A 21,803-nucleotide genomic window follows, 5' to 3' on the forward strand; every position below is an offset into this window, starting at 1 on the left:
CAGAGCTTGAAACTATATAAAACAAGGAAGAACACTGAAGAAAAAAATTGTTATTTCTTTTTTAAATTTTGTAATCACATAAAGGGTAAGCCATCATGGGAGACAAATACCAATTTCAACAGCTTTAAGGTGTTTTTTTTAAGGTTTAAGTCTTGAAAAAAAAAAGAATAAACCAAATCTTTTTTCACCTTATTTTTAGAAACAGCCGAAACCTAAAACAGCTTACTCTATATTCGAGGAAATATAAATCGTAAGATTTGACTTTTGAGATATAAATTGGTTACAGTGACCAAGCCTAACTTGACAGAAAAAGCACATTGGAATTGTCTTCTTGGAGACGTGGGCAACAAGTCAAACGCACTTGCTTTTTGAATCTTGACCACTCTAACCCTTGCCCTCTTTCCTCATTCTTCTTTATAATCGTTACCAGATTTCACAATGCGGAGATTCGTAACCCACAGAGCTAGAAATCTCATCACCAGTACTGTAACCAGAACTAGAACTACTACTTCTATTTGTTCTTCTTCTCCTCCTCTTACTTCCCCATTACCTGCTGCGTTTCGTTTCTTGTCCACTCTTCAGCCTTCTTCTCCTTCTCCTGATTCAATGGCTTCCGATTATTCATCCACACCTGTCACTCTAGACACCCTTAACCCCAAGGTAATCGAAATTTTAATTTTAATTTTTTCTGCTTTCTTGCATCTAAAAGATGTAATCTTTTCTACTGTTTCGCCGATTTTTTTCTTCTGTTAATTGAATTTGCCTCCTCGCTATTGGTAATAAATAAATTATACTATTGTTCGTTCTGGGTTTTTACCAACCTAGTATAGTATTTGTTGAGCGGTTTTCATGGCTCTTTGTGTTGTAACGGAACGAGTTTAAATGGAGAAATGGATATTGAGGATTTATATAGACGACCCAACTGTTTGTAATTGAGGCGTAATTATTGCTTCTGCTTTCCGCGGCTCTCCATTATTGCATTAGATTACTTTTTTTTTTAAACGGTCAAATGTTGGTTAAATTTGTACCTTTTCCAAAAAGAAATTGTACTAGTTCTATTCCAATTTAATCTGTTGCCAAAAATAGGATCTTTTGAGTCTTCATTCTTTGGAATTGGTAAGTGCTGATGCGAAAATCAATAGAGAGTACTGAGTCTTTATTGGAGAGTTAATTGATACATTGTTGCATTCATCATCTGATTTGACGCTTTCTACCTCGACTTAAATGCTGCGGTTTTGCCAGTTTTCTCAAAGACCTTATTTCGAGTTTTTGTCTTGAATTTACATTACTTGACTAATTTTATGGTCCATTTTGTTGGGTTCAGGTTTTGAACTGTGAGTATGCTGTCCGTGGAGAGATTGTCACACTTGCTCAGGTAGTCTTTTTACTTGGTTTACTGGCTATGGCTTTTGTTTGTTGATTCCTGTAAACTGTATATGGAATCTATGTTTGAGACTTCTGTTGATTGAGCCATTATTATTTGGATCTGCTGAATTTCATAATTTTGAAGAACTTGTATATGTTCAGAGAGGCCTGTTTCATTTTTCTTTTTGATGCAGAAATTGCAGCAAGAAATCAAGGAGAATCCAGGTTCTCATCCCTTTGATGAGGTACTCACTCTTGTAAACTTGGTTTTCTTCTTTCCATTTTTGATTTAACAATCCATGCTTTATAAACACTTCACCCATTTTTTGTAATTGATGTCAGTCTCGGGAATAGATCTTCAATAGAACTATTCTTGCAAAGCTCCACGTAGGTCATAAGTTGATGACCTGAACTAGGCACCACCTAGAACCTCTTTAAGTTTCTAATTTATTCTGTTATCGTTCCTCTGATTACGTGCAGATCTTATACTGCAATATTGGAAATCCTCAATCACTGGCTCAGCAGCCTATCACTTTCTTTAGAGAGGTGGGCAAGATTACTCATATTTTTTCAAAACTTATTAGACATAATCGGCGATTTGTAAGGCTGACTTTTTATGTTAGGTCCTTGCATTGTGCGACCATCCAGCCATTTTAGACAAAAGTGAAACACAAGGTCTGTTCAGGTATGGAGTTTGTCGGCCACTGCATCTTTTAGTTGAATGGAATAAAATATGCACCTAATATCCATATATAACTGGCTTCTGTAACATGAGTTTATCAGCAAATTTCCATGTCATTAGTCTATTCCCTGTACGCTTAGAAGATGATATGATTATAGATCCCGCTATTGACATGAGTCAGCACCTGTTCTTCTATTTTGTTGTTTAGCCAATAATATCCAGGAGTTGATTCAACATGCGGTGGCTGTCTTTTTAATTCTTATTCAAATGTCAAACTCATAAAAACAAGTCTTTGTTTTGAAGTCTATGCAAGTAAAGAAAAAATGAGCTATTTCAATGAATAGGAGCAACCAATATTCAATGGAATACTATTGAGAACTTCATCAAAAAAGAAAAGAAATACTACTGAGAACTGTTTACTTGAGGCAGCTAAAGGAAAGGCTTGGAGAGAAACTGTTTGTTCTAATGTTTTTATAGCGCTCAACCACATCTATTTCCAGTCAAGTGTTCCTTCTTTAGATGCATACTAAATAGGAATTCCCTGTTTGCCTCTTATTCGTAGTCACCATCAGTCTTTTGCAAGATATGAGTGATGGAAGCCTCAAGATGCGATATTGATAAAATGCTGTGTGGGACATGTGCAGAGTGCAAGTTCCTCCAGGATCACGCTTCATAACTTAGGATGTAGCCCAAGATGTATTGGCCGAGTTTTATAAGATCACTTATACTTATTATTTCTAAGTATTAGAAATGATTGATGTCTAAGTCTTTTGGTTTAAGGATTCAACTTCAAAACTACAACTTATTTGGTGTCTTGGGGGATGTTTGTGGGTGTATTTGGAGTGGCACTGAAATGCAATATTTTATGCAATAACTTGCTTCTGTATTGATCTGTCCTGTTTTTGTTTTCATTGGAAACATCCACAGTTTTCGGTTCTTTTATTCGCTATCAGCTTTTTCTACTTTTTGCAAGTCCTAAAGATGTTCATCGTTTGAATTATTTCCATATATTATTTTATTTATATAATATTGAAAATTCTAAAGCCCCATGCCTCGAGGGATAGATACATCGCCTAACGAGAAACAAAATGTCTTACCTTATGGCTTCACTTTTTAAAACCTGTTTACTAGTGAGAAAAAGTGTAAAGAAGAATTCTTCATCAACTTTAAGTCTCCTTCTGGTTCAGCAATATCTTGACACGATTTTTTGTTCTGAGAAGTATTCGGTTATGCTGTGCTACCATTTGTTAGAAAGAGGAGACCTCTTCAATATAAAATATTCAACTTGTTGTGAACTCTGAGAAATTGCAATTGCTGTCCTTCATTCTTTCTTTTCTTTTGTAGTGCGGATGCCATAGAACGAGCTTTCCAGATCCTTGACCAAATTCCTGGGAGAGCAACTGGTGCATACAGCCACAGTCAGGTGACTATCTTGTCGAGCTTGTTCCTGTTTTCCAGAGTGTTGTATAGGGCCGATAATAGAAAGCTTTTTATTTTTGTTTCCTAAATAGGGTATCAAAGGATTACGCGATACAATCGCTTCTGGTATTGAAGCTCGTGATGGCTTCCCTGCGGATCCAAATGATCTTTTCTTGACTGATGGTGCAAGCCCAGCGGTAAGTTATATTTATATCCTTGTCATTTTCACAGCTTTGAGGAAAGTAGCTTGTAGCAAATCTCACGTAGTTGGTAATGTTGGTTCTTTCCCTTTTTTCAGGTTCACATGATGATGCAGCTGCTCATCAGGTCAGAGAATGATGGAATTCTCTGTCCCATTCCCCAGTATCCTCTTTACTCTGCTTCAATTGCCCTCCATGGTGGAACTCTTGTATGTACCATTGCTTCAAAATAAAATTGATTTGTGCTAGTTGTTTAGTTGGCTGAAAATGAAACTGAAGATTAATGTCTATACAAATGTTACTGAATGCCGTGTTTGACCGCTCTTATGAGAGCTTTCCTTGAAAGTACCACTAGTGCATGCATTACTCTGATCACCTTATTCTTCAAAGACCCTTTATTTGATTCTTGAAAGGTAATCCTTTGAGAAGTTCTTAATATTTGCATATCATCTGGTTTTGTAGGTTCCTTATTATCTTGATGAACAAACAGGATGGGGGCTTGAGATCTCAGAACTTGAGCAACAGCTGAAAACTGCAAAATCCAAGGGTATTGATGTTAGGGCTTTGGTTGTGATCAATCCAGGCAACCCTACTGGGCAGGTAGGCTTTTAATAGAGATTTTGGATGGCTCATTTATGATTTTTCTTCAGAAATAGGAACATAATATACATCTCTGACAAGAGACTGCTGCCATGGAATATGGTTAGTTTTAAATTTTAAAAAAAGGTTAAAAAAGAAAAAATAGAAATAAAACCCCTATTTAACCATTTCATGTGGTATGAATATTTTTCTATGCATAACTATAGGTTCTTGGTGAGGCCAATCAACGGGAAATTGTAGAGTTCTGCAAGAGGGAAGGCCTTGTCCTTCTGGCTGATGAAGTGAGTTAATTATCCTCTTAAATTCTTCTATGCTTGATATGACAAATTCTTTTGCTTCTGTCAGCAGCTTGTTTAGCAGTGACTCTGAACTTGTTTTTTGATGTATCACTATCAGATTTTGCATTTCTAAGCAATCTGGGGTTGTATTAGACTTCACTGTTGTAATTCTCTTTCATAATTTGTGGAACTCATACAGGTCTATCAAGAAAATGTTTACGTGCCTGACAAGAAATTCCACTCATTTAAAAAAATTTCCCGCTCTATGGGATATGGTGAAAAGGATATATCTTTAGTGTCTTTCCAGTCCGTGTCAAAAGGTACATATTTCCCTTTACCTTGTCATTTCTTTGGGTGGTGCATCGGAGTGGTTTAAGAGGGGATAGGGGTTCTATTCTTCCAAATGCAAATAATTTTATTCTAATATTTTCATTTACCTTGGCGACTTTAGGATTCTATGGAGAGTGTGGAAAGCGAGGAGGTTACATGGAGGTCACTGGTTTTAGCCCTGAAGTGAGGGAACAGATATACAAACTGTCGTCTGTCAATCTGTGTTCCAATATCTCTGGTCAGATACTTGCAAGCCTCGTCATGAGTCCCCCAAAGGTTAGTATTGCTATTTCCTAATAATGTGTTGCCTTGCATATTCCCGGAGGAAAAGGTTTATGCAGAGAGCATGGGTACATGCAGGTGGGAGATGAATCATATGAGTCTTTTTCTGCTGAGAAAGAAGGAATACTCTCTTCCTTGGCAAGACGTGCAAAGGTTAGCGAGAACTTACATATAGGATATTGATGCTATTATATAATTAGCTAGTTCATTTGAAGTACGAGAAACTGAACCTGAACATAAGAAGTGCTTAATATAGCAGGCAAAAAATGATGTCTGAAATTTGCTCCTATAGAGTTCATATTTTAGCTTCATCTTTTGAGTTTATATCTGTCAACTTGTTAAATCTTCTTTTTGTCTCGTCTTTTTTGCCCCTCTTTTAATGATACCATCAGACACTAGAAGATGCATTAAATAGTTTGGAAGGAGTGACATGCAATAGAGCAGAAGGGGCTATGTATCTCTTTCCACGTATTAACTTGCCCGATAAAGCAATAAAAGCAGCAGAAGCAGCTAAAACTGCACCAGATGCCTTTTATGCTCGACGCCTCCTTAATGCCACTGGAATCGTTGTTGTTCCAGGCTCTGGATTTCGTCAGGTAATTGTTACATTTGTAGCTTTGCCATCTAGTCAATGCCATTATTAATATTGATAGCCTTTGGTAATAGTCTCCGACCATTTTCAGTAAACTTGCATGAACTGTTCACTTGAATGGTTAAAATGTCATCAGAGAAAAAGCAAGCATTTCTGATTATCCTGTACATGTTTGTCTCTCTTGCACTGAATTGGTTGTTGCTTCTGTATAGGTTCCTGGAACCTGGCATTTTAGGTGCACAATATTACCACAAGAAGAGAAGATACCAGCTATTGTATCCCGTCTTACCGAATTCCATGAGAAGTTCATGAATGAATTTCGCGGCTAAGAAATCTGCTCCTAGCGAATCCTAATCATAGAGAATTTTGAATAAGCACAGATTGGCTCTTGTCTGCGGATGTTTTTGTTTGGCCTCTACTTAATATAGTCGAACTGTCAGGACTTTAATGTCCCAAATTTTGGGGATTGTTTGTCATTTTCTATTTCGGATTCGCCCTTCCTCGTAGTTGAAGCGTATAAGCTTCAGCTCAAACTGTAGCCTGTTAATTTATCCCAAGCCCAGACGTGCAGTGGAAATATAAATGTGATTTGTGCAATACATTGATCATGTAACTAGTGCAGCAACTTCTCAGACCATCACAATTATATCATATCTAAAACATAAAATAATGGATTCAGTTCATTAACAAACTCCAGACTCTACTACAAGATAATGGATGTAAAAGGAACAACGAAGAGGCCTGATCTAACATTCACAGCTGATGTAAAATTAGAGACACTTGGGTTTTGTACTTTCCACTTTAACTCAACACATGCCGTATTCAAACAATTGTATTATTGAGCGACTTTAAAACTTCTTTTTGTTTTGTTCCTAGCTAGAAAAGTGTGGCGAATGAGAGGTTATATACCATATCTCCATATAAATTGTATTATTGAGAGACCCACACGCAAACTAATCAAACAGAAAAATAGTGCTATCAGCTGACCAGATGATCGATCAGTCATCACCAACATCAACAGTTAAAAGATAAGCTGAACCCATCGGCCCCAGAACCATATTTAGCTTAATATTTTCTATACAACTTATTATTTGAAGCTCCACTGCAGTAGTGTAGGAGAAAGACATAAAAGGATTCTCCTCTCTTTCTTTCCGCTCCAAATTTTGGCATTAGGATCAATGGGTGTTAGATACTTTCTTTCAGCTCCTACACTTACTCTGAATTCATCTTCGTCCGAAAGGGAAAAGCCTGCCCACAGACTCTTGGTGCATGCAAGCAGTAGCAATATCTCAATCAACAATAATACAATCACAACTACTTTTAATCATCTTCAGTTTCCAACATAAAGCTTAAGGTTTTACTCCAAGCCATACCAATCTGTTAAAGTTTCGGTCTTTTTCTTTCGTGTTATATATATATTGCCCCTCAATTCGAAGATCAGTAGTTTGTTATAGAGATGAGAAGGGAGAGATCACATGTGAAGGATATGATGAAGGTCCTCGTTTCTGCCACCCTGCTAGCTGCATAGTTTGAAAAACTGAGTTCTAAAAAGACAAGCTCCAAGCAGCATCAGACATCACTATTCTTCGAGTTGGAGGAGGAAAAGCGCACATCTCAGGCACCTGTGCCACATTCACATTTTCCAGTTCTATGAAGGTATAGTACCATATTTATTACAATGTCAACTTCTTCAAACACATAATTCGAGAGGTTTATTAGTTCAAACTATTGTGTTGTTTTTTCATCAATCATTCGAGTTCTATATAATATTGGTTGGTATTCAATTGGGATTATTTTGGTCGGTAATGGTATTAATCAAAGAGAGAAATTTTGTCCTTGTATTAACATTGTTATAAACTGAAGAAAAGACGCACTTAATTAAGGCTTTAATTTTATATAATGTAAAAGAGCTTCTAAAGTATGATTTAATTAAATGTCCATCATAAAAAACCGTAAGTCCTGCTTGTTTAGAGTACAAGGTAGTATAATACTCGTACCAAATCCAACATTAGTTATCCTCATAAAAAATATTTACATGTATTATTTTATATGGAATAAAATATGAAATAGCAATGCGAAGTATTAGCAATATAATACATGAATTGGAACATCCAAACAACAAAGCTAACCCTCATAATAATGGACAAACTTTTTTATTCTATTATTTCAAGCAAAGTTGGAGGAAAGCTAAGGCTATAAATACAACATATATTAGGAGAAACCTTAGAATATACTACTTATATAAATATGGAGGCTGCGCTATGCCTTTGGCATTGTGAATTTTCTATTGGAGGATAGAAACTTCTGTCGTAGCTCCGCCGCATCGATGTCATTGAAATGTGTTTCTGGGATCCAGTTTCCAGTCTTGGGATCTCTCATCCAAAATATCTCCTTCCCTACGCTTTTCTCAATATTGTTTGAAGAAGAAGAAGAAGAAGACTCGGCCACCTTCCTAATATTGGAAGTAGCAGGCCGTCCTTCTATATTCTCCGCTGCTACTTTGTATCCTCTCCTGCACCAACAAAAAAATAGCTAACTACTCCACTCTTCCATTCATGTTTAAGTTTCCATAAAATAGATTTGTTAAACTTGTGATTTAAAACATGTCATGACATTTATATGACTATAAATTGAGAAACTTAAAGTTAAATTATTTTCAAAATATATAACTTTTTGTTCGGATGGTTGATATGTATCGTTTTATATTGTATCATATCTTATTGTATTGTATTGTACTGTATTGTTTTGATGTATATAATTTTTGGATATATTCTATTGTTTGTTGTCGTTTCATGTAGGGGTGTCAATTGATATTTAAAAACCGACCGAACCGAACCGATTTTCAGGTTTCTTTTAATAAAACCGTAGGTTTTAATATAAATTTATAACTGTATCGATAATTAGGGTAGGTTTATTATTTTATGAAAATAAACCGAAAAACTACCGAATCGTACCGAATAAATTTAGATGTGAAAAATATATTTATTTATTAAGTTTAAAAATAATAAAGTATTACATTTTTCCTTGGGCCTTGGAGTTATGAAAACGGTTACAAGCCAACAGCTAAACTCAAAATTCTAATTCCCTGACCTATTATGCTACTCATTGAAATTAAATTATTTTCAACATATTCACTAGAAAGACACAAGGTATTCTAGCAATTATGAGTAGCAAACTATAATGAATTGAATATGTTTCCTTTCGTATGATTTAAGCTTATCTTTTGAATATTTAATCTTCTATACACTTTATTCTCGAGTCCAAGCTTGGTTCATACTCTTTGTCTTTTCTATGTTTCTTTTACACTACTATAGAATAGTTGATGGATCTATACTCTGACCATCTTTCATGTTTTCTTAATTCATCACTTTTTAAACAGTAAAAATGTATAGAGAGTTTTGTGAAGCCCTATAAAAGTAGGCAGGTTGTTGCATTCTACTTCTACTAGTGACTTTTATATGACACTAAAAAAATAACTGGAAATTAACCGAGCCGTACTGATACCGAAGAGAAACCGACATGATTGGGGCAGTTTCGGAAAAACTAATTTTGGTTACACATAATAGAATAATCGAAAAAATAGTATGGTACAAATTTTATAAAATAATCGGCCGAACCGAACCATTGACACCCCTAGTTTCATGATATTATACACCAATAATATGAAGAATAAACTTGCAATTTTACAAAGAAAAAGTAAGATACGAGTTAGAATTATTATATCTTGGAAAATGCTAAAATAGAATTATTTAATAATAATGAAGGGGCAAGATAAGAGGAAAATCAAATCGATCGTCACATAAAGTGGTACTTTTCGTTGTTACGTAACGACGGGTTTTAATACATAATACGATACAATATAATTTAAGTAACAATCAAAATAAATCTTGTACTTAAATTAACAATACGATATCTAGGTAACCTATCCAAACAAGATCAAGCAATGTAATAGTTTTCACATGTTCTTGTGAGAATAAACATTCAAAAAAAAAAAAGGCGTGGTAGGGAAGGTAGTTTGATATCTAACCTGAGATGAAGAAGGAGATTAAAGCTGCTGAACGGAACCCTAGGCATGATGAAGAATTTCAAGATGCGTTATAGATTGACAATATGTTTGTATGTTAACCAATATGTTTTTTAAGTTGAGTTAAGGACTTGAGGGTTAAATGAAAGCTATATATATATATATATATATATATATAGGCAAGGCAGGAGACAGGAGTCAAGAAGAATTAGTAGCATAGTAGAACTTGGAAAATCTGAGATTCGAGAGAGAGAGAAATGAGTTGGAAAGCAAACTATAAGATTCTGAGAAAATGGGAGAACTTCTAATAGTTGATGGTTACGTAAATGAGGGATTAATTAATTATAACTTCGTCCTAGAAAGGATGAAGATTTTGGAGTATCGAATATGTGATGATATAGAATCTTGAACATGATTATTTATTTTTGAAACAAAATTAATCTAGTAATTGTGATTTGTGTCTTATAAAAGGGAATAAGCAGAGTAATTTATTTTTATATATACATAATATTCAATTAAGGAAAACTTTGAGAAATGTTTCGATACATGTATGGGGCATTCCACTTACAATTTGAGTGAACTTTTTATTGCGGTAAGAATATTGCTCTTATTCGATATGAAGGGCATCAATTGATGCTCCTATATATGATCCTATCCTTAATTTCCGATATAGTTCTATCGTATGATGATTGATGATCCCCCTCCCCCACCCCCCACCCCCACCCCCACCCCCACCTTCTACATTCTGTTGATCTGATCTCCAAAAATTCAACTTTGGATTTATACCAATTTTGGGATTGAAGACTTTGTTTGGGGCATCATACTAAGTTTTATTCTTGTCGAGATAGTCACATGAAAATTGAAAATTATAATACTGACATGAATTTCCCAGTTCCCCTTTTTTTTTTAGAACTGATTTACCCTTGATCCTAATTGCTAGTAGTCTCAGGGAAAGGTTGTCAAACAAAAAAATAGGAAAAGAAAAATAAATTTCTTGGATTGTGGATAGTGTTTATAGGTAGCAATATGTTATGTTATGTTAAATTCAGATTGGTTTGCTGGTATTATATTAGCTCTCTCCTTGTTTGAAAAGCTTGACTAATACTGCTCATCAGTCATATTCAACAATTAATAGATGAGAAGTGATTAATCATAACGTGTAACACGCTTCCTCTACTTTCATCAACAATCCCTCGTGTGGACTCCAGTCATTCCACTAACTAAAGATCCCATATTGTACATTAACCATATTCTCATTTGTTTTGGATATTTTTACCTACTAATGAAATGCTATTATAAAGAACAAATATTATAACATAACATGAAATATTGGTTCCAAGAAACTTGGTTGTTATAACTATGGGTGTTGGTTCGGAATTTTCAATTATCAAACCAAGCCAATGTTGTCGTGTTTTTAAATTTATAAACCAAACCAAACCAAACCAACAAAATCGGATTTTTCAATCTCGGTTTTTCGGGTTTTTTTGGATTTTTTCGGGTTTTTGGGTTTTTTCCCGGTAAAGGTTTCATAGCATAAAATATGTAATTTTGTGCTCCAAATATTTCTTAAATCCTAGTAAAATACATCTATATAATATGTTTTCCAATAAACTAACACAATAATATGAGATAAGTCATAGCATTATACTAAAATATTTAATAATAAAGATAAAATAATAAAATTACATAAAATAAATATTGCTAATTAATAAGCCATAATAAAAATTAACATAATCTAAAAATACTATGTAGGTCATGCTAAAATAAATATAGCTAATAAGTACTAACATTAATTACATAATTAAGCACTAAAGAAAAAGATAAACTAAGTTATGCATTTTCATTATAAACCAATGTAAAACTAAAATAATTATCCAACACTATCGTCGCTCCTAGTATTGAATTGGATTTCTTTTGTTAGCATTAGTATTGATTTGAACTTTGTTTGAGTTATTACATTTATGAGCTATAAAATTTATTTACCATTCAAGAGTGTTAAGTCTAAACTTGAAAAAGTTTAAGAAATATTTATAAATTATATTACAATAAACATTTATATGTATAAAATATTTTTAAAAATTATATAAATGTATTATCGGGTTGGTTTGGCTTCGGTTTGACTTTTTTTAGTTAAAACCAAACCAAACAAATTATGATCATATTTTATTTTTCAATACCAAACCAAATCACATCAGATTTTGTTTTTCCGGTTTGACTCAAATTATCGGTTTGGTACGGTTTATCAATTTTCTTTGTACACCCCTAGTTATAACTATTAAAGGGGAGTTTGACTGTAAATATTTCCTTTATTCTACTCTATATGACATGATTTTAAGTACTATCTTTTTATGTGAATAAGAACATAGAATCTTCAAAATTTTAATTTAAAATAAAACTAACAAATTCAGAAATAACATAAAAATAATTTTTTAATTTCTCGTTTGGGTTAATTGCATTGTAAGCTAGTTACTGATATTCTCGCGATGCAAGCACTAGGGGTGTATATGGACCGAGTTGGTTCGATTTTTGTCAAAACCAAACCAGTTATATCGGTTTGGATTAGTTTGGCTTTGTCGGATTTTTCGAATTTTTTTGTTACATGAATATTATTTCAATCTTACTTTATTAAAATTTTGATAAGTAAATTGTCATGGCCCAAAATCTCACCACAGACGTCGTGATGGCACTTAGTCTCTAAGACTAGGTAAGCTGATTACAATTACAATTCGAGCCATTTTTTTTAAACATATAATTTAATACAAGTGTCAAAACCAAAAGCGGATACAAATATAGAAAACCTCCCAAGACTAGTAATACTGAGTCACGAACTCTAACTGAGTACATGCAGTGATCCTAAGGATTGAATATACAATATTATTCGAATAAGAGTGGACAATACAATAAAAATAGAAAGACTCCAAGGGACTGCGACGACCAAGCAACCCTACCTTGAATCCTTGCGATCACACTCTAATCTTTGTCCAAATCCGATATTTCCAATACCTGGCTCTGTTCAAAAATGTGCAGAGGTGTAGTATGAGTACACCATAGTCGGTACCCAGTAAGTATCAAGACTAACATCAGTGAAGTAGTGACGAGGCACAGTCAAGATACTCACTAGTCAAATAATCTGTGCAATATAGTAATATAGAGGGATAATAGAAAACAAGTAGCAGTGACAGCAACAAAGATCAATCATGGATATGAACAACAAGGCAACAAAAACACCACAAATATTGCTCAAACGAATAAGGAACACAAGTACAACTAATTAATTAGGTCTTTTAAATATAAATCTTTTACTTATAAGTTTTTTAAATAAAAATCTTTCGAATATAATTCCTTCAAATAAATATTCTTCAAGTATAATTCTTTCAAATAAAAGTCACTCTGTGACACCTCATTTCATAATCATAAAATACGGGTCTCAGCCCACTTTTATATTTTCACGGCACATAGTGCCCATATTTCTATTACAACCGCACAGACAACTCACGTACAAAAATATCAATGTATATAAGATCCGCAAGATCAATTTATTTTTAATAAAATAAGTTTATAATTTTTAAACTAAGTAAGAAATCAACAAAGAAATGAGTTTATTTTTGAACTCGTTTGGCTGAAGAAAATGACATTTCAATTAAAATGAAGCATCCGATAGCTACCGATTTGGATGTAAAATTTATTAAATTAAAACATAATAGTAATTTCTTTTATTCGAAACAACTTAAACCTCGAAAATCAGTAAAAACCAGAAACATAAATCCCCAGGAATACAATACAACAAGGAATACAAAACACATAATAAATCCCCAACTCAAACCCGATAATTTTTTAATTTCTCGTTTGGGTCAAAACCAACACAATACAACAAGGAATACAAAACACATAATAAAATACATCACAGAAGAACACAAGAATAAACATATCATGGAAAAAATAAAATAACCAAAGGCAAGTGGAGCCATAGAGAAATATCAACAAAGGGCACTTCCGAGGTACCACCTCATAGTCCCAAATCATAAATAAATTTCAACAAAGGGCACTCCCGAGGTACCGCCTCGTAGTCCCAAATCATAAATAAATTTCTATCTTTCCTTATATCACCGCGGGAGCCTTCACATTTAGTTTTTAAAATTATTTTTTTCGAAATAACATCCCGCGTTTTAGCCACCCTTATTACACCGCATGGCTTCTAGTAGTTCCCCTACTAGCCACGCGTTTCAAGCCCCCTTATCTCACCGCATGTATTTCAACACCCAGACCATGCGTATCAATATCACAATATATCACAATTCGCACCTCAAGTGCCCGATTATCACAGCATAACACAACTTGCACCTCAAGTTCTCAAATATCATAACATATTATAAATTACACATCAAGTGCTCAAATATCAAAACATATCATAAATTGCACCTCAAGTGCTCAAATATTACAGCATATTACAAATTGCACATCAAGTGCTCAAATATCACAACTTGTCATAAAAATCAACAATACATTATTTTTCACAATAAGGAGCCCATGACTCGACCATAATGTGCACAAAATCTTAACAAAAATATCTGAGAGTGAACAACTCAACAAAATAATATTTCACAATTTAACACTTTGCCTCAATATGATTTACTTTATAACTCAATACCAATTTCAACAACATGAATTGGAAAGTAATTCATCAAGGAACAACGCCTTCTTTAATACAAAATTTTGGCAAATAGATTAATGCCTCCTTTTAAATTTATTTAATAAATTATTTGCAAATGAATAATCCATAATAAAATTATCTCTAGGAAATATCAACTCAACAAAAATACGGGATTCACATAAAAATTAAGATGAAAATCACACCAATTATCATAGAAAAACAAATTCAACAAACAAGGATTTACTATGTTACAACAATTTTTACATAAGGGCGTCTACGAATTTCAACCAATATAATTTGCACATATAAACTAAGTACGTACTCGTCACCTCGCGTACATGGTTTTCAATTACAAAATTTTCACATAAGACTCAATACCTAAGGGGTTCAACCATTCCGATACGAGTTCAACCATACAAATTTTATCAAATTCCGATAACGAATCGACCTCCAAATCCTCAATTTAAGGTATAGAAAATTTCTACCATTTTCAACCCAATTCACTAATTTCATGATCATCATCAACAATAACAACAACAACCCAATAAAATTCCACCCAATTCACTAATTTCATGATAAAAATAATAATAGATTCATGTATTTTAACCAAAATTCGAGTTAGGAATTCTTACTCTAATATTTTCCTTCACAAGATCTCGAATCGCCTCACCCTTGCTTCCTTCATCCAAAAATTGAAGAATGAGACGAAGTCTCATTTTTGGACTTTATTCTACTGCCCAGGGGTTTGTTCTTCGCGTTCTCGACCCTCCTCTCGCGTTCGCAATGAACAAATTTCTCAACAGCCATTTCGAAACCCTTCCCCGACATCCTCTAGTAGAATGGTCATAACTCTTTTTACGAAACTCCAAATGACAAAAGGTTTGACTTTCTAAAAACTAGATATCAAGAGCTACAACTTTCATGTTTTCATCATTATATAAGCTTCCAAAGTTAGCCATGTGCAACAGAAAATTTCTTCTTCACGATTTCCAAACTCTTTCCAAATAGCCTGCAGTGTATCTACCATAACTTTTTGTACACAATTGCAAATTCTAAACGGTTTAAGTTTCTGAAAACTAGACACAAAGGGATACAACTTTCATTTTTTGATCATCTCCAAATTCCTTATAGATTGCAAGATATAAGCTTCCGAAGTCGGGTGACGAACAACATGATTTCCTTCGCGAACACGAGAGTCTTGTCGCGAACGTTAAGAACAAAATCCCAGAAGCCAAATCCTTCTTTGCGAACGCGAAGAGCAACACTAGACATAAGAAAATCTGTATCCAAAGTAGCCCAAAATGATCTGACACACACTCGAAACACACCCGAGGCCCCCAACCAAATTACCAACAAGCCCTAAAATACGATACGAACTTAGTCGATGCTTCAAATCACATCAAACAATACCAAAACTATGAATCGCACCTTGAATCAAACTTTTGAGTTTATTATATTTCCAAATTATATAATTTGTGCTGAAACATATCAAATCAATCCGGAATAACCCAAAATTTTGCACACTAGTCCTAAATGACATAATGGAACTGTTTCAATTTCCGGAATTGAATTTCGACATCGATATCAATAAAGTCAACTCCCGGTCAAACTTTCTAAAAATCTTCCATTTTTTAACTTTCGCCAAAATGCATCAAATTGTCCTACAGACTTCCAAATCTAAATCCGGACATACGCCTAGGTCCGAAATCACCATTCGAAGCTATTGACATCATCAAAACCCTATTCAGAGTCGTTTGCTCAAAAGTCAAACTCTGGTCAACTCTTTTCATTTAAGCTTCAAAAATAAGAATTGTTCTTTAAATTTAATCATGAATAATCCGAAAATCAAACTCGACCATACACGCAAGTCATAATACAAATCACAAAGCTGCTCCGGACCTTAACAAGTCGGGTCGTTACATAAATATATGTTTAGTAAAAATTAGAAAAAAAAAATATATGATCTATTAACATATTCTTATGGGAGAATTTTCTTAGTAACATGTGATAGTTATTTTTTAGACGTGTGACCGTAATTTTTCGTTGATGTACACTTTCAAGGTTAACTAAATTTAATATATGATACATATATAATGATATGTTCTATTTAATTTTAAATTATCGAAATACCACTTCAAATTCGAAAAATATATAAAAATTTAATAGATCTTGACATATGAATATGGAAGAACAAAGAAATTGACGCATTTCACTAACACTTGATAAGAAAGTGATCATATAACCCGTTATTTAAAGTTAATAAAAATAGAGCACTTCATATTTAACCAAATATTTCCTCCCATAAGAGAATCGCAAATATTTCTAGATATTTTTTAAAAAACATTCTACGAAAAGTCTTAACAGTATATATAAAAATTATATATTTATATGTCGGTCTGGTTCGGGTTTTCTTGATCAATACCAAAACAAATCAAACCAAATCTAATCGGATTTTTTAATCGATTTGGTTTGACATTTCGATTTGGTACGGTTTCCGGTTCGATTTGTACACCTCTAGGCCCTAACAAGCACAATATCCAAGTTTAAATACGAAAACCAAATGGAAACAAAAGCTAGTACTTCTTCCATTTACTTTTACTTGTTTACTATAATAAAATATAGTGAAAACGAAAGCTAGTACTTTCTCCATTTACTTTTACTTGTTTACTATACTAAAAATATATTTTTACTTGTTAATTTTAGCAAATCAAGAGAATATCATATTTTTTTCTTGTTTTACCCTTATTATTAATTATTCATTTCACAAATTATTTCACAAGATTTCTCAAAATATTATCATTATTACGATGGTAAAATGTGTACTTTTATTATTTCATAAGTCTATTGTGGCAAGTAAAAGTAGACGAGGAGAGTGATTTATTTACATTTTGCCGTCCTACGTGGAGGCCATAATTAATATGAAAGGAGAAGGTAGGTAAACATTAGAAAAATCAAAAATGAGGACAATTCCATCAGAAGCACGTTGTATATGTACATATCTCCCTTTTTTTGTGCCAATAAATATCCAACACCTCTCCACCTCATAACCTTCACCTGGCTGCAGGCTCTTCTCTCATCTAATTAATTAGTTTGTTCTACCGAACTTCTTTTCCATTGATTCTAATTTTACTTCTAGCTTCTTCTACCATCAAATGGGCTTTGCAAAATTGAATGAAGTAGAACATAGTCAATTCCTAGCTTTCTCAAATGCCCGTACTTCTCTTCACTACGATTGCTTTCTCAAATCTTGTTTCTTCTGCAACAAAATTCTTAGCCTTGACAAAGAAGTGTACATGTACAGGTATGTATAGGTAGTAAAAAAACGATTAGCAATACGTTATCCCCCCCCCCCCCCCCCCCAAATAGTATTGTTAAATTTTGATATTGAATAAAATGCAGGGGTGAGCTGGGCTTCTGCAGTGTGGACTGTAGGAATAGGCAGATATACCTAGATGAAATGAAAAAGATTGAGATTTACACTAAGAAAATGCTAGCATCTTTGATGCAGCAACGTCGAGAGGGTGGACGGTGTTGTGAAACTACACTCCTGTCGGAGGATTACAGGCAGCGCGGTGAGCCAATGTCGTGTTCTAAAAATCGAGTTACATTCACATACTCATAGTCGATAATATGCTGTAGTACTGATACTGCTCAAAGTCGGAGCTAGGGTTTATAGTTCATAAGTTATGAGTCGTAACTCTTTTTATTTACTAGGTTTTAAATAAACTATTTATACGTATTCAATAAATTTTAACATAAATACACGATTTGAATCAAAGTTACTGAATTCTGCCAAACCCATAGCAATAAGGCTGGCTCCGCCCTAGGTACTGCTATTAATTTTTTTCGTATCTCACTTGGCGTCCCGTACTGGGGCCTGAATAAATACAGATTTGCGTCAGCAAGTCTTATGGTCGGAGATAAAGCTAGCGCTTCCTAATTTTATATATATATATATATATATATATATATATATATATATATATATATATATATAAATGTAATTCTATGTCCAAGACTAGAACCAGAGACCACCTATGACCCTTGTTGCGTAGCGTACTTCTATTAAATTTAATATGGGTAATGTGTAGTTGAAGAGAGAAATACATATTGATGACTGAGTTAATTACTTGCATGAAAGTCCCCAACGTGCAATAATTGTTTATACGTATGATGATTTTAATCCTTGCACTTTTTAGATATTTGAAATTTAGTTGATTTTTTTAAAAGAAAAACCTAAGAAGCGCAAAAGGTTTATTGAACAAAAGTTTATTTTTTCTTCTTCTGAAAATTAGGGAAGGCAAGGGAAATCAGAGAAAAATATTGAAAACTTTATTCTCCTTTTTTAATGGAGTGTTAAGTTGCTTTACTTCTCGAATGACAGAAAGCACAATATAATTTCCTTTTCTTCCTGGCAATCCTTCAAACCAAACAAAATGAAAGAAGGGCCTTTTATTTTCCCTCCATTTACCCCTTTCGAGTATTTCTTTTTTACTTTCTCCTCACAAACAAAGCTCAAGGTGCAGGTAAAACAAGGAAATTACCAATATGACAGAACGCGTTAATATTGTACTAAAATTATTATTTTTCTTGTGGGTAATAGACAAGCAACTAAATAAAGATTAATCATAGCAAAGGGCTAGCTAAACTTGGTGGAAGCGAGAGTTTAAAGATATAAAACCACAATATTAGAAATTTGTCTATCAAACTCTCCAAATTGTGATATATCAACTATAATACAAAGCACGGAAAGATATGATCATTATATTGAAAGTTGTAAACATTTTTCTTATATGATTACAACCTAGGGACTTGCCCCATTAACAATTACACTATTTTTTTACAATTTCATTAAGCATTACTGAAAATAGTTGAGCTCCTCTGGAATAGTAAATATCCAAACTTTTCTGAAGCTCCACAAGTTCACAGCCAGAAAAGAAGGCATAACTTTAGTTGTAGCTACTTGAATGTAGTATTTTATCTGGTGTGATCCTTCATGAACCAATACAACTGATGGCCGTCAAACAGCTTCACTGAGCTATTGTCACAGCAAAATCCTGGTGATAAATGTTCCAATCTTGTAGCACCACCAAGTAAAAATCTTTGGTATATCTTTTAGGAAAAAGTGTTCTAGATTATAACCTGTGTATTTTTTACATTAGGGAAAAAAGTTAACCAAGGAAGTGACTAAAATCACTTCAAGCTTATATCAAAACAAACTTCTATAAGCCAACATTATATTGTTCAATATACGTCCTTGAGGTTGGCCATAATGCACAAACAATATCATTTGTAAAGCATGGATGCTTAAAGTTTGCCACTCATGATGCATTCATTCCCTAGAGCTCTGACTCGAAAGCACAAAGCTAAGGAAAAAGTAAATTTTACTCTGAAAAGTCAATTATTAAGAGAGTCAAGCCAGTATTAACGAATAGTCATAGTAGGACGAACAAACAATAAAACAGCAATATGCAAGAGAGATAAAACTAATCCTTCATATAAATAGGCACTTAAAACCCTCGGTGAAAGGGTCTATGCTGAAGTGGGATTTACAAAAACCTATGGCACGAACCAGAAAAATATACAGAACGACATGGGAGAAGATAAGACATTCACAAAAGCATACAAATACATCACAACAACATATGAATATAATTGGCCAAACTATCGAGAAATAAGATGTCGCCAGTGTTCCCTAAGTGAACAAAGAGATAACTGTGATGACCCAAAAGGTCATCTTTAAATTTAATAATTATTTCTGTGTTCTGAGACCTTGAAAAGTACTATTCATCATTCTTCGACTTGCGTGCGCAGTCCGTATAATTTTTCGGAAAATATTTATGTGAAAAATGGATTAAAATGTAAAATAGAGCCTTAAAACTCAACTGAGTTGACTTTGGTCAATATTTTGAGCAAACGGACCCGGATAAGTGTTTTGACAGTTCCGGTAGGTCCGTATCGTGTTTGAGACTTGAGTATATGCCCAGAAATTTATTTGGAGGTCCCTAACTCAAGTTATGGCAATTTAACGGAAACTAGAAACCTAAAGGCTTAAAGATTTCAAAGTTTGACCACAAATTGACTTTTATTAATATTAGGGTCGGATTCGAGTTCTGAAAATTTTTATAGGTCCGTTATATCATTTATGACTTGTCTGTCAAATTTGGTGAGAAACGAAGTTGATTTGACGTGATTCGGACGTTAGTTGTGAAAATAGAAGTTTGGTGTCTGATTCGTAATTCTAGGTGTTAAATTGGTATTTTGATCGCGCGAGCGAGTTCGTATGAGATTTTTGGACTTGTGTGCATGTTTGATTTGGAGCCCCGAGGGCTCGGGTGAGTTTTGGATGCTCAACGGGCCATTTTGGATTTAAGGAAGATAGCAGATATTTTGGTGTTTTGTTGCAGAATTTTTCTTCATCGCGTTCGCGGGGGAGATCCCGCGATCACGTAAGGCAATCTGAGAGGCCAGCTAAAGTTGTTCTTCACGTTCGCGAATTTGAGGACGCGATCGCGTAGGGGTGCGAAGTGGTGCTTCGCGAACGCGTGGCCAAGGTCGCGTTCGCGTAGAGTTAAGGAGGCTAAAGCTGAGCCACGCGCTTTACTCATCGCGAACGCGTAAGATCGTTTGCGATCGCGTATATCTGATAGTCAAAGAATCGTGTTCACGTGGTGTTTTACGCGTTCGCGTAGAGTAAATTTCTGGGGCAGCAAAGTAGAGCTTCGCGATCGCGATTAAGTAATCACTGGGCAGAACCCATAAATTCGGAAGTTGACATTTTTACTCATTTTTGAGTTTTAAGTCTCGGAGTTGGGCGATTTCGAAGGAGATTTTCACGACTTTGAAGTGGGTAAGTGTTTTATAACTAAAAGTGATTATATTTCATGAATCCATGTCTATATTCATCCTTTATTTCGGAATTAGATGCAAGAAATTGAATTTTTTTGTAAAACTTTCCAAAAATAAAAAATTAAGATTTGAAGATCCATTTAACATCGGAATTTGGTAATTTTTGTATGGTTGGACTTGTCTCGAAACGTGTATTCGAATTTCATAAGTTTTTCTGAGATTCGAGACGTGGGCCCCACTACCAATTTTTGAGATGAATTTCGAATTTTAATCCGAAAAATTAGTAAATTCATATGGAATTAATTCCTACGATTTATATTGAGTATATTGAATTATTTATGACTAGATTTGAGTATTTCAGACACGAATTCGTGAGGCAAAGGTATATTGAATTCTTGAATTTAGTTGCAAAGCGAGGTAAGTGTCGTGGTTAACCTTGACTTGAGGGAGTAGGACTTATTTGTCTATTTGCTACATGATTTAATGTGCAGGTACAATGTATATATGAGGTGACGAGTACTTATGCGTTGT

The 21,803-nt window shown here is 34.0% G+C and overlaps 1 protein-coding gene and 1 long non-coding RNA gene across 2 annotated transcripts; one reads left to right on the forward strand and one right to left on the reverse strand.

The window, feature by feature from the left end:
• Positions 1-312: 312 nt before the first annotated feature.
• On the forward strand, positions 313-6,345 carry LOC104117840 (alanine aminotransferase 2-like). Its single transcript, XM_009628959.4, has 15 exons — positions 313-660; positions 1,325-1,375; positions 1,560-1,610; positions 1,846-1,911; positions 1,989-2,050; positions 3,392-3,470; positions 3,559-3,663; positions 3,765-3,875; positions 4,129-4,266; positions 4,473-4,547; positions 4,744-4,864; positions 4,996-5,150; positions 5,235-5,309; positions 5,549-5,752; positions 5,961-6,345. The coding sequence occupies exons 1-15, from the start codon at positions 439-441 to the stop codon at positions 6,075-6,077; spliced, it is 1,632 nt and encodes a 543-aa protein (XP_009627254.1). The 5' UTR covers positions 313-438; the 3' UTR covers positions 6,078-6,345.
• A 1,543-nt stretch (positions 6,346-7,888) lies between these two features.
• On the reverse strand, positions 7,889-9,914 carry LOC108948795 (uncharacterized). The gene is made up of 2 exons (XR_011409196.1): positions 9,776-9,914; positions 7,889-8,260 (listed from the first exon to the last, which is right to left on the reverse strand). It is a non-coding gene; the product is annotated as an uncharacterized lncRNA (long non-coding RNA).
• Between the last annotated feature and the right edge of the window lie 11,889 nt (positions 9,915-21,803).

This window comes from Nicotiana tomentosiformis, chromosome 6 (genome assembly GCF_000390325.3).
Source record: "Nicotiana tomentosiformis chromosome 6, ASM39032v3, whole genome shotgun sequence".
Classification (NCBI taxonomy): Eukaryota; Viridiplantae; Streptophyta; class Magnoliopsida; order Solanales; family Solanaceae; genus Nicotiana; species Nicotiana tomentosiformis.

Bases quoted from the DNA above. Each gene is read 5' to 3' on its own strand.
- LOC104117840 (XM_009628959.4), top strand. From the start codon at position 439: ATGCGGAGATTCGTAACCCACAGAGCTAGAAATCTCATCACCAGTACT. The intron at 661-1,324 runs GTAATCGAAATT...TGTTGGGTTCAG, and splicing joins TAGACACCCTTAACCCCAAG to GTTTTGAACTGTGAGTATGC. The intron at 1,376-1,559 runs GTAGTCTTTTTA...TTTTTGATGCAG, and splicing joins AGATTGTCACACTTGCTCAG to AAATTGCAGCAAGAAATCAA.